This window comes from Hipposideros armiger, unplaced genomic scaffold (assembly GCF_001890085.2).
Source record: "Hipposideros armiger isolate ML-2016 unplaced genomic scaffold, ASM189008v1 scaffold_871, whole genome shotgun sequence".
In the NCBI taxonomy this organism is placed as follows: Eukaryota; Metazoa; Chordata; class Mammalia; order Chiroptera; family Hipposideridae; genus Hipposideros; species Hipposideros armiger.
Genome location: NW_017732221.1, coordinates 571,319 through 585,569, shown reverse-complemented (window position 1 = coordinate 585,569; position 14,251 = coordinate 571,319). Strand labels below are relative to the sequence as shown.

The window sequence follows — 14,251 nt, the reverse complement described above, 5'->3', positions numbered from 1 at the left end:
GATAACTCTTTGTGAATTAATCATTTATGACATCAAAGCTGGAAGGTCAAAGTTTACACTTCATTTTTACATGCAGCTTTCTGAATATGCATCAAAATCCTGGGCAGTAAACCTTATTCTTTTTTAAGCTGAGCATTGCAAATAGATGATGATGCTATTAAACCACCTCTCTAATGTCAGATCCAGCTTGCAGTGTGCTGAGCAGCCTGGTTTGTAGCTGCCTGAAGGGACTCAGGAGAGAGCTGGTTCCCTCCTTCATGCTTGTGTGGATGTAGCAGACAGACTGAATGCACGATGACGTGACATGTATGTTTATGATCCAAAACAAAGCTTTAGTCATCCAGCTTCAAGGGTCATCTTTTTATATTATTTCTATTCTTGCTAATATTTTTTTGTTTAAATGCAAATGAAGTATTTGTACATATCTTGATGGAATACTTATTATTTCACATAGTCTTATGAGAGGGTTTTATTTTTGGTTTTGTTTTTATAAAGTAGTTACTTAAACAAAAGGGTCTCGTCTTAAATTATTTCACTCAGGAGCCGCAAAACACAAAAGATGTTATTAGTCTTGAGGACAATTCATTGTTAATATTTTCAGTTTAATATTATAATGTAAAACACAGCTAAATGGTTGAACGACCTAATCTTGTCTATGAATTATGATGCTATTCCTCGTCTACAAAAGGACTGAAATCAGAANGAGGTCACAATTAATCTGAGCCTCATATGAATAAAATAAGGATGCACTAAAGTCTGAAAATTCAATGAATCTATTTCGAGATAGGGAATAGACACTTAAAGCCAACACTCATGTCAAGAGAAAAATAATGTGAGACGCACACACAAAATGGAATATTATTCAGTTATGAGAATGAAGACTATCCTACCATTTGCAACATGGATGGACCTTGAGGGCTGTATGCTAAGTAAAATAAGTCAGACAGAAAGACACATGCTGTATGATTTCACTTGTATGAGTCATCTAAAAAAGCAGAACTTGTAGAAACAGGGTAGAATGGTGGTTAACAGGGACATGGACAGGGATGGGGAGATGTTGGTCAAAGGTACAAACTTTAAGTCATAAGATGAAAATGTTGTACAGCATGGTGATTATAGGCAACAATACTGTATTGAGTATGTACTTGAAAGTTGCTAAAAGAGATCTTAAATGTTCTCACCAAAGAAAAGAAATGGTAATTCTGTGATATTTGTGACAATTGTTATGCAATATATAAGTATCAAATCAACACATTGTACACCTTAAACTTGCAGGGTATTATATGTCAATTATATCTCAATAAAGTTGGAGGGAAAAAGAGGAATAATGTACAAAATAAATAGTCTTGTGAAGATGGGCCATGGAGTAAAAGGGTCAGCAAAAATAGATGAGGCTATCTTGGAAGGCTCCCCAGTTTCTTTGCACTAGATCTTGAGAGCATGAAGGACATGAGTTGTGGACAGAAACAGGGAGCTCATTGAGTTTTTCCCCTTGGTGGTCTGATATGAAAAAGTGCATTTCAAAATCACCTATGTTGTACTCTGTGTTTAACTTGTCCTAGCTCTCTCACCCATGTGTTTCTCTCTCCCTCCTTCTCCCTCCCTCTCTCCCTTCCCTCTCTCTTACCTTGCTAGGCCTGTTCTCTTCCCTGAGAATGTATCATTAATAAACCCTGCTTGCATATTTAAATAAAATAAAATAAAGAACATTTAAGCTCAATAGGTTTGGCCTGGGTTTTAAAGGAGCAAATGTGCATAGACTGGAGGAAGGACTTCCAAGGGCACAGCAGAGAATATCTCTCAATGGCTGCACTCCAAAGCAGGAACTGAGGTGGGGAAGATAAGCAAATTGACCAGGGTGAACTAGAATATTTCGAATCTTCATTAGAAATGACAGAGAAGAAATTGAAGAAGTGAGGAGAAAACCTTGCCAGTTCATTTCAATGCTTATGTGAGATTTTGAAAATCTAGAATAGGACCCCTGTAGGTTCTTGAACAAGAAAGTGTGAAAACCTTAGGTAGCTCTGTGTGAAGGACTTTTAGGTTCTTAATTGAATTTTTATTTTGAAATAAAATTATTTGTTGTAAATCAAGTATGTGAAAGTAAGAGATACAGATTTTGTTTGGAAGGGCACTTGTATTTGGAATAAGAACCATCTATAATTTGAGATACAGATTTTTAAAAATTCTTAGATGCCGATTGGTTATTCGTGTTGCCCTACAATTTTCATGTTTTTAAATATTTCCTAAGATCTTATTTTTTGTTGACTTTTAGATTTCATGTATTATATGATAACAACCATTATAATTTTAAAAGACTCAAACTCTGTTGATATAAAATTGAGGGGTTTTTGTTGTTTTTGTATTGTTCCAGTTACACAAGGGAGCATAAATATTAGAGAACATGGAAGTTAAGTAGGAAGGAAGGAATTATTGACGTGAATCATGCTAACCGAGTCCCGGGTGTGGCTCCACATGTGCTGTGGAGTCGGAAACTTGATGAGGTTCATATAGGCAAGCCAAGAATTAACAAAAACAAATCTAAATGCCACAGAGGGGACAAGATGGGAAAGGTGACATTTCCTGTTTGTTACTGCAGCCTAACCTATCACAGAGAATTGAGTAAATGTTATGCGATTATGCACTTGAATTCCTTAAAAAAATCAGATCTTTACAAATAGAAAGATGTTCTGTTTCCAAATAAGAATTAATAAAAATGATAAGAGCAACTGATCAAAGTTAACATCCCAGTAGTGGACATCATGGGAACCTGAAAACAACTCAACCAGTACCTTTGTAAAGAAATGCCAAGGAAGGAGATAAATTGCAGATCACACCAAGAAACAAAACCCAGTAAAGGGGAATGCCCATCTTTGCAAAAACATAGATTTAAGCTCTGAAATACTCAAAAAAATATAACTCAGTAGCTTTTAAAAATGCATTTCATGGACCCTTTGGAATATATTTTAATAAACAATTGCTACTGTGTTATTTCTTCTACTGAAGGCAAAGGCCAGTCTGTATTTGTTTTTCAATGTAGTCAAAGTTGTCCGGTTTAGGATTTTGGGTCCATAATAAATGTTATTATCTAAATATCAGACTTTTTCCTATGAAGATGAGAGAATGATGTCTGATATCACCAGAGTATTTTAACTGTAATGAGTGAGTTTTTGTTAAGATAAAAAAAAGGTAATAATTTCAATTAATGAAATTTATGATAAATTTAAAAATTAAAGAATCAAAAAGCTTCTGTATTTAGAACTTCTGTGAATAATCCCTTAGAGAGCTTCTGCACTTATTCCTGTGCTGCTTCTCAGGATACATTTCTTGCTCATATTCAGAGAAAACATCTCTTTTTAAATGCTTTTTTATAAAGGAAACATACTATGTGATATCATAACAGTAAGAAGTGAAATACCGATTCAAGGTTTACCAATGGATGAAATTAATTTAGAAAAGAAATATAAATAAAATCAGGATAGTTATGGGTGTATGAGACATAGTTATCCACACGAGCTGTTATGCAAAAGGGTATTGCTGTGGGCTCCGGCTTGTGTGAACTCCTTTGAGGGCTCAGTTCATTGTTTCAGTTGCCCACTGGCGAGAGCCTGCCAGCACTGCCCTCTACTCTTTGTCTTTACTGAGTGCACACTGACATGACTGCTTCATATCAAGCCCTCATTCTTGGAATGTCCTGTAGGTTAACGGTGTTTGTAATCTCGATCACGCACACAGTGTAGCACAACTTGATTTTCTAGTACATGGTTTTGCTGGAGCCCAAAAGGCAGGGTAGTTATTTCAAGGACAATATGTTTGCTGATTTAGGTGGCAATGGCTCCCACTAAGATGCTGTCACCTCTGAGCAAGGGCACATTTATTCCAACATCAGAGCTGCCCATCACGAACTAAGTTTAAAGATAGCTTTCACTGATGGGCATCTGTGACCTTTGGTTTTTTTCACATTGCACTGGCTAAAAGCTCTAACAACTCTAGTTCCTAAAATGACGAGGTTAAGGGATCCAATTAACAGTCTTCTGTTACCAGTCCACTTAAAAGCCTATCATTCTGATGCCTTCATTTTTCCCCCTGTGACTTCTCTAAAGTGACAAATAAATGGAAATGATTTGACCCACAAACACTTATTGATTATGGGGACAGGATGTTATATAATGGTTTCTTTCTTACCAAGTATAAAAGTAAGGATTTTAGACCCTGCCCATGCTAAGTCTCTCCTTTGCTGCTTTACGTTTTTAGATGACTAAGAATGGCACAGTGGAATCTGAAGAAGCTAGCACTCTTACAGTGGACGACATTTCTGACGATGATATCGACTTAGACAATACAGAGGTAGATGAGTACTTCTTTCTACAACCCCTGCCAACAAAAAAACGGAGAGCACTGCTGCGGGCCTCTGGAGTGAAAAAGATTGACGTGGAAGAAAAGCATGAGCTGCGAGCGATCCGCCTGTCACGAGAGGACTGTGGCTGTGACTGCCGTGTGTTCTGTGATCCAGAAACATGTACCTGCAGCCTGGCAGGCATTAAGTGTCAGGTGAGGATTTGGATTTCAGGGACCCCAGAGACAAGACATTATACACCACCCCCAAAAGAGGCAGTCATGTTACATATAACGAATTTTCCCACATGGAGAAGAACACTGGGGGCAAGGCAACACACATGATTCAAGGAAAGAGAAGTACTCTTCAAGGACATTTATGGGTATATATAACATGCTCATACATATAAGCTATAATGTGAAAGTCAACCCAAACTGTAGCTGAGTAAATCAACATTATTTCCCCTTGGATTCATTTATTAGACAGGTTTATTTTAGCTTTTTATAAGCATGCAGGCACATCGTCACGTCCCTAACATTTGAGTTTGTATTTTCTGATTCATCCACGGGGTATAAAATAGTGATTGATTAGAGGTGGTATGGACTAGTAGAAAAATTACTAGACTGGGACGTAAATCTGAGTTCTACTCCTGGCTCCTCTTTTTGCCAGAAATTGGCAAGTAAGGTAAACTTCGTGGGCTCAGTTTCCCTGTCTCTAAAATGGAAGGGCTGAGCTAGATCAGCCCTTGGCAAACTATAACGCATGGGCCAAATTTGGCCTGTCGCTTGTGTTTGTAAACCAAGTTTTATGGAAGCATGGTCATGTTTTTGTTTGCTTGTTTGTTTATTTGTTGTATATGACTGCTTTTATGCTTCTACAGTAGGATGAAGTAGTTGCCACAGAGACCATATGACTCACAAAGCCTAAAGTATTTACTTTTTAGCCCTTTACCCAAAAAAAAGTTTACCAACCCTTGGACTAGATGATTCTCAGGTCCTTATCCATCTATAGTGTCATTGATGCTTCATGATTAGTTAGTTGTCATTCTTCTATGCAGAAACTTGGCTTTTTTAATAAGGAGAGCCCCTCAGCAGACAGGAGAGGACAGTTCTCATCAGCTGAACAGTCAGATTCACAGAAAAGGGGTTCATGAGTAATAAAACAGCTCTAGAATCTGGTTATGACATCTGGTACTACTTTCTACTGGGACCAGGATGATGGCGCTGCAGTCTGCCTTCCCTGTAGCATAGGACAGTCCCCATGCTCGAGTAAGGTGACCAACAGTTCAAGTTCTTTCTGGTTGCCTGTGCTCTAGTCTGCATACGGGTTAATTGGTAGGATCTGGGACAATTAACAAACATCTTGGGAGTTCCCTTGGATTGCCCAGAACTCCACGAATCACTTGAGTGAGGCACTCAGTGCTATGACACGTGCTGAACCCCATTATTCTATCTATATAATCCAATCAATTAATTTGAGGTTATGGGCTAAATGATCATCCTGTTTCTTCGAGAAGCTTGTAGTTTGATGAAGTAGGGAGGTGAAGGAGTCAGCCAGGACTGAAACACACGAGTCCACCAGTCACAATCATGACTGTGCACACCGATCGCAGCCCTGCCGGACACATACACACACACCATGTACCCAAGATCCAAAAGGATGAGAAGGTAAACCAATGAGAGCAAATGATCAGGCTACACAGTATTAAGTGGTGTCCATCTGGACACCTTGGTCAGAGGAGTTCATTTTATAATAAGCAAAGAAAAAAGGGCATGGCTAATATGGGGTATGTCCAAATTGAGATTAAAAATAGCAAGTGGAAGGAGAGCAGTTTGTTTGTTTAACATTGGGCATGCATCAGAAGGAAAGGGAGCTTGGGTAGAGGACAGAAGCATTGAAAACAAGGGAGCAAAATTAATGGGATGGAGACAAGGGGAAAAGGGAGAATGGAGGAAGTAAAGAAAGCACAGGGGGGTCAGCAAACTAAAAATATACACCGTACTTTAGGTATAATACTGTAAGTCATTTTTATTTTGAATATAGGTTTATAACTAGGTTTAGTCTTATGTTTTAAAAGCCTTCACATTCCCTTTTCATTTCTATTGGCAGTTTGACTGTCATTTTTCTGGCATAAGTGGAATTAAGTAATCAAAGGGGTTGCGAAAACGTGCTGGATTTTTATTTGGTTTCTAAGAGTTCCGTGGGGCTAATCTGTGTTCTTCCTTCCAAGGTGGATCGAATGTCTTTCCCATGTGGCTGCACTAAAGAAGGATGTAGTAACACAGCAGGTAGAATTGAATTTAATCCTATCCGTGTCCGGACTCACTTTTTGCACACAATAATGAAACTTGAACTGGAGAAAAACCGAGAGCAGCAGATCCCCACCCTGAACGGCTGCCATGGTGAGATAAGTGCTCACAGTAGTTCCATGGGCCCTGTCTCTCACTCCGTAGAATATTCCATCGCAGACAATTTTGAGATTGACACTGACCCCCAGGCTGCAGTGCTGCACCTGCAGTCGGCTGAGGAATTAGATTGCCCAGGCGAGGAGGAGGAGGAGGAGGAGGAGGAAGAGGAGGAGGAGGAAGAGGATGGAAGCAGCTTCTGCAGTGGAGTCACCGATTCGAGCACCCAAAGCTTGGCACCTAGTGAGTCAGATGAGGAGGAGGAAGAGGAAGAGGAGGAGGAGGAGGAGGAGGAGGACGATGACGATAAAGGGGACAGTTTTGTGGAAGGTTTGGGTGCCCACGCCGAAGTTGTCCCCCTGCCTTCCGTCCTGTGTTATTCTGATGGCACCGCCGTTCACGAAAGCCACGCAAAAAATGCTTCTTTTTATGCCAACTCTTCAACTCTGTATTACCAAATAGATAGCCACATTCCAGGAACCCCTAGCCAGATCTCCGAGAACTATTCTGAAAGAGATACTGTCAAAAACGGTACCCTCTCGCTGGTGCCTTACACCATGACCCCGGAGCAGTTCGTTGACTATGCCCGACAAGCGGAAGAGGCCTACGGCACCTCTCATTACCCAGCTGCTAACCCCTCTGTCATCGTTTGCTGCTCCTCCTCGGAAAACGACAGCGGCGTGCCCTGCAGTAGCTTATATCCTGAACACAGGTCCAATCACCCTCAAATGGACTTTCACTCATACTTGAAAGGCCCCTCCCAGGAAGGGTTTGTCTCTACCTTGAATGGTGACAGTCACATTTCAGAGCATCCTGCTGAAAATTCTTTGAGCCTTGCTGAAAAGAGCAGATTGCATGAAGAGTGCATCAAATCGCCTGTGGTGGAGACCGTCCCTGTCTAGTAGCTTAAGACCAACTCTCCTCCTATTTAAAGCACTGTATTTAATTGGATTTCCTGGGCTCACGGTTGTTTAAAATGAGGACCAAGAAAACTTGGACAGTAGGAAATCTTCCAGACTGTATTTTGTTTTCTTCTTTGTAGCTACATGACTGTGGCATTGCACAAATACAGTCTTTATGAGGATTTTAAAAGATTTCAGACTGTTTTGATAGAAAATGCTAATTTTAAAAAAAGCATATCTCACAATTGCCTACCTGTCAAACTGTGTGAAACCTGCCAAGCTGTGTAGATCAGAGCTCCAAGTTTTGGATTATCGGGCCTGTGCAAGATTATTAACTAAGACTGGGAAATAATAAGATTTAGAGTCCTACTTTTCGATATATCTGAAGATGATAGTGACTTTTTAATGTAAAAGTAACTATTGTAAGAAAAAGATTTAATCGTTCCATGTGTATTTTATTTATGGTAGTTAGAAGTCATGTTTTGATGAAAATGAACAGCAGCATGTTCTTTTAAGCTGAAGATGCATAGTTAGTACCACCGAGCATGCCACATGGATTGCATCTGGAATCCATTCATGTTTTTATGATCATCACTGATCAGATTCGCAAATACTTTCTTAATGGTGAAATAGGCCTATTTTTGCTATTTTGGACAAATAAATGAGTCTATATGTGCAGGTCCTTACACAGTTTTCTCTAAAGTTAAAGAGTTAGGACAATCCTCTGGTGAGGGTCTAGTTTGTTGCCCTCCCTCAGTTGACTCCAGAGATGGAGGTAGAAGGAATTGCCTTTCTTTTTTAAACAGCATCATCTTGGTTCTTAGCTTGGACAGCACCTTTAAACTCTACTCCCCTACATCAAAATGCACTTTAGTGCCCCTTCATGGTACCTTGTGAGGGGTGGGGACTGAGAACTCTTTGAGATGAAAATTTTTAATTTTTTTTTAATCTGTAACTATTATAAGGTTCATATAATCCAATGATACTTTGTGAAGGAAAAATGACCTGTTTTCCTTTGTCACTCTGAAGACCTAACTCAGTAAAAGCAGAGGAGGCTGAGGAACATGGAAGAGACACATCCTCAGCAGCCAGCCTTTTCTACAGCGTGATCAATCCATCTCTACAAAAAGAGTGTGTAATGAGATTTTCATTTAGTGACTAGCTGATGGAAGTGGGGGGGGGCCCCACCCAAATATTCAACTAGGCCTTACTTTTTGAAGCATTTTGATTTCTCCTGCCTGGGACAATTAGCAGAACAGTCCAGAATGCATTGAGTCCTTTCTAATTACCTCACGTTCTCTTGTTAAAGAGGACAGATAGAAATAAAACATGCACTCCCCACCATTAGATTATGTGCACTTGGTTTATCAGAGGACTTCTAAGATCCCATTTTCTTGTAAATTAATTTAGGCGACTAAATAGTGTGTTTTACCTTCTTTTTTCAATGCAATATGACTATGCTAAATCTGTTTCATATTTTTGAACTTCTATTGTTATATCATTTCACATATGCCTCTTTGAAATGTGGACATGCCTTGCTATTCAGTGATTGCATCACTACTTATTTTTTATGTCTTTTGGACTTGGATGTTTAGATATATGGATATAAACATATTGTAGATCCCAATTCCTTAAAAAATACTATTTAATTGAGCTTAAAAATTTTTGAACTAAGGAAAGTCCTCCAATGGAAAAGTTTCTTCTAAAACTTGATTTGGGGAAAATGTGTTTACTTGGCAGCTCTTTCATTATGCAATTGGTTCCTATCCCTTCTCTACCCCACTACTGGGCCAAATTTATAACCACTAATATTAAAGTGAAAGGAGCTTTGAGTTTGTCCTTATGGAGGTTGCAGTAATGAGAGCAGGGATGTCCCTTTTTAGTGATGAGTCCTTTGGGCTAATCAGATTGGGGTTTTGCTATCCTGTGTTGTCTACAAAGTTACAGTTTATAGTGCTTGATCAAATTATTTTCCCCTACCAATACAATCTAAAGAGCACAGGCCCAAAGAGAAATATGACAAGAGGCTATTGTTCTTTCGTTCAAGCACGTGACGGAATCGCGTGTGCCCTGTGTCCTAGATCATTACAAGCCCTTGAAGTATTTACCTGTGAAGCATTCAGCTTATTCTTGGAACACAGTATGGCAGAGTGGGGAAGGGGTGACTCTGACTGGAGCAGAGTTGAAGGATAGAATGTAAGTTCAGTTTCTGAAAGGACAGATATGTAATTCAGTTCAGGTTGATTTTCAAGAAAGCTGACACCTGCTTGTTCATGTTTGGCTGGTCTTTGTTTTGTTGCTTCATTTCCAAAAGAACGCTTAAGCTAGAAACAGGTGCGCGCGCGCGCGCGCACACACACACACACACACACACACACACACACACACACACACACACATTATCCCCCTATCTGTTCAATTGGAGTTGGTAATCATAGCTACACAGAAGGATTAATCTTCCAACCATACAGCTTCCATTCCAAATTTTCATATGTATAACAACCCCTAAACATCTCTCATAAACTACATGCACAAATTACCTACACCCACATCTACCACACAGGCACACACATTCAACAGATAGATACCACACAGTGAATAATGACAGAGTATAAGCAGTGGCCAAAATTCAATACATTATTTTGTACTGAATTTCTCCCACCCTAGAAGCTGTTTGGGTTTTATGCTCTAAAAATGTCATCTAAAAAGAGTACAATTTTTAAAGATAGAGTTTGAAAATATTGAGTCAAAGTTGTAAATAATACTAATGATAGAATCATTGCATTGTTACTTCCTTTCCCAGAAAAGCTGAGAGAGCAGTGTTCCATCTGACTTTTTTCCCCCCATTAATAGCCCTTCTATTCAACGAAAACTGCCCACATGCCAGGAAAGCGTGATAGTTTTTCTAAGCTTTTTAAAATGGGGATCAAGCTAGAGGCAACCAGTGGAGATACTTAAGAACTTTATACCAAGACACAATAACCTGACCTGCAGCCGTTGCATTGCCCCCAGAGTAAGGATATCTAACCAAATTATAGTCATTTTTGACACACGGCCTTTTAGTCATTCACTGTCAATAGCAAAGCTTCCTACATTGGTCCCTGTTGTTTTAGCGCCAGCCCTCTCTACCTTTTACTGGACCGTAATTCCCGGTTATAATCCAGGCCAAATGGATTTGCAAGTCAAGTGGGTAGAGCAGCTTGCATTTCCTTCGTCATTCTAGGTTTCCTTTGGGAGAGAGAAGTCAATGAAAGAGATTTACTTAAGATTTTTTCCCCCATTTCTTGATCATTGATTGTGAAGACATAAGTAAAACGTTTGCCCCATGTCTTTTGGTTAATTGAATTATATATTTAGTTTTTGAAAGGCAATCTTTATTGTTCGTGATGAAACTTTATTTTTCCTATTGTCAGCCACATATAAAATGTGAAATTAATATTTACTAGAGTGATACGATCCTCACAATGATGTATGACTCAATAATAGCACCCCCCACCAAAAAAAAAAAAAAGAAAAACTAAGTTACGGAAACACAGGCCACAAATTAATTAAGAAGCAAAGAGATTATAAGTGATTATATTCTTTAAAATTTTATACTCTAATAGATGACTTCTGGGCAAAATTCTGGTTTGGTTATCATTAAACAGGAAAATTTAATTTACTTCCTATAAGTAGATATATTACTGATTCTTTGATTAAAATTCTGATGTTGCTGTACATGTTTATAACCCTTTGGTCTTGATATTTTGAATTTATTAAGTACTAATTATTTCCACAAATATTTATTGAACCCCTACAATGTTATAGGAGCTGTCCTATGTAGTAAAAAGTGGGGAAAACACTGCAAATCTAAGGGTTTATGATGATGAAGAGTGGCATGAAATAATCAAGTCTCATTATAATCCTTTTAATTTGTGATTTTATAAAGTGATATTCAAAAAAGTGATATCAATTCTTGTCTAATTATATGCAAACCTCAACTAAAAGAATACTTCTTTTTCCTAAATTAGTGGGATTCTCTAGATCCTCCTTCTTTCCTCTGCCCCTATCTGAAATTTATGAATTAAATCTGGATTTATCTAGAATAACCGAATTGAATGGAAAAGACATTTTCAGCTAATTGCTTCTTCAGTGTGAGACCTATATAAGTGCTGCTAAATTTATCCTAACAAGCTCCTACCAGTCAGTTTCAAAGGCAGACTGACTCGTGTAGCCCAAGAAACATTTCAGGAAACCTTTGAAACAACAATGTGGAACGCAACCGCTCTTCAATTCATAAACAGCCTATCAAAATAGCAAAACCCTGGTTCCAAGTTCCAAAGGCACTACCTTGCAGCCAAAACAGAGGTCACTGAGCTCCTTCACCTTTAGTTGGGGTTACAAACCATCAGATTACCAGGTGGAAAATTGACATCCAGAAGTCCAGCAAAGACTGCCTACTTAAAAGGTGCCACAAAGCCTTCTATTTCTCCAAATATGACTTAATCTTTCTCTTTAAAATGGCATCTTCTCCTTATTCTCTTACAGAGAGTTGACAGTGTCACTGTGATCAGGGAATAAAATACCAGCTTTCAATGGGAAGTACCGTCATGCTTTTGAAGGCAAGACTTGAGTGTCATTTGAAACTGGAACTCTATACATCCTTACTTACCACAACCAATGCCAAAAGCTTAAAAACCTTAATCACTCTTAGTTCTAACACCAATTTGCAACTACTTATTACATTACTCTTTCAGAGACCTGCTAACTTGCACTAGAGTAACTTCAATGCCTAAGCCAAATACCACAGCTTTGCACAAATAGCACAGCCCATCAAACGTTTTCTGTAGCATTAAAGAATTGAATTGACTGAATTTAACTAAATATCTGCAATTTGAAACCTCACTAGAATGATGGAAGTGCCAGGGTGGGGTGAGGATGGAGTATAAGCTGAATCAGTGGCGGTGTCTCCTGAAAACTATTGGGTTGTCAGAAAAGTCATGACAATTTTTTTCTGATTTTCATTGCAAAAATGCGACATGACTTCTCCGACAGCCCAATATAAAGTTTCAGCAAATCTGAAGAAGTATAATTTTATTATACTAGAAAAACCCAATTCACAAATGGCAGCCTGAAACATAGAAGGGGCAGTTACAACATGAACACTCACAGCCTCGGTGTCACCGTCTTCTGCCCCCATCCGCATCAGTTACATCTTCACTGTCCAAAAGTCATTTGATGCTTTAAATAATAAACACAGAGCCACAACACGCTCAAGAAACTTTTTAAGATATAAACACATTTTATATTAAAATGACTGATAGACTTGTCAAAAGTAATGAATACGGGAAATAAAAGAGGGCTTTAATATTTTACCTTCCAAGTCTGTGTATTCAATGTGATTCTTTAAAACAATCACTTCGAAGTTTTACTTTAACTCCTTTCATAGCTTTCGACCTAGACCATGTGACTCCCTTCCTAACCAGTGCAGGGTTTTGAGGTTTTTCCTTTCTTACCGGAAATTCAAACTCAAAAGCTCAGTATGAGCTGGGTTTTACCTGGTGAGCCATCTTGGGGTAGGTCTAACTCGGGGCTGTCTGGAGGGTCGACATCAGGCGTCGGGTTTCATATCCTGACAGTGATAACTCAGAATGATGGGAAGCAGGAAGGTATATACAACCAGGTTCAAAGCCTAAACCAGTTCATGTTTTATGTGCAATGTTTGTGATCTAATTAATGTATAGCCTGCAATTTTAGCAAATACAGGTACTTGTTACACATTCGCTGAAAATGAGGTAATTTTAAAGATGTAAGTCACGTTGTTGGCTGCTTTCACTTGTGATAAATATATCACTATACAGGGTAATGGTTTTTTTATTTTAAACTTTACACTTGCTTATAGTTCAAGAAAAGCCAATTCTAGTATGTCATTTTATTACATCTCATAAGTTTCTGGCAGAACTGAAGTTTCAAAGGAATATGATAGGATTTATTTTGGACAATACTGAAGTTCAACATGCTAATGATACCATTCCTTTCTCTGCATTACTCATTATCATGGTGATAGTCAGGTCAGTTCAATAACTCTCATTTTAGTGACATGGATGAAGCCACTTAAATATTTTTAAGATAATGTATGTTAACTAGGAGGATTTAGGAGAAGGCAAATTTATGGTAGAAATTAGCCTTGCCTTTGTCTAAGTTAGTTTATGTGACCTGATTGAACGGTTTTGGTTATAATTTTGAGATGGCTTCTTTGGTAAATATCCCTCTTTTGTCTTTCTCCTAATAGTTTTACCTGGCTTGTGAGTATCTTAAAAATTACTTATTAATGAGTATTTGGAAGGAAGTTGATTTAGAAAATATTCTCTTTAAAAATTATCTAGGCACTTCTTTCACCAGAGATCTGTATCAAGTAAGTCCTACTGCCACTCTGGGTCAGACCAGAAAACCCCTCGTCAGGGGTCTGGCTTCTTGATTAAAAAATGAGGTTGAAATTTCTAACTTTATAGCACAATTTATCCAATTTTGTTTTGCTCTTCATTTTTATGTTGGTGGCCAACCTTATCACCTTAGCCATAAATAAAGACAACCACCTTTAAAACAAATTCAAAGATTTATATAGCATT

General features: G+C 38.4%; 1 protein-coding gene across 1 annotated transcript in view; it reads left to right on the top strand.

Moving 5' to 3' along the window:
• Positions 1-11,137, top strand: part of CSRNP3 (cysteine and serine rich nuclear protein 3) — a 173,769-nt gene extending 162,632 nt beyond the window's left edge. The window contains exons 4-6 of the mRNA XM_019629849.1: positions 2,400-2,573; positions 4,255-4,551; positions 6,567-11,137. Coding sequence (XP_019485394.1) covers positions 2,400-2,573; positions 4,255-4,551; positions 6,567-7,643 — 1,548 coding nt within the window. The 3' untranslated portion in view covers positions 7,644-11,137. The remainder of the gene's footprint in view (positions 1-2,399; positions 2,574-4,254; positions 4,552-6,566) is intronic.
• Positions 11,138-14,251: the final 3,114 nt, after the last annotated feature.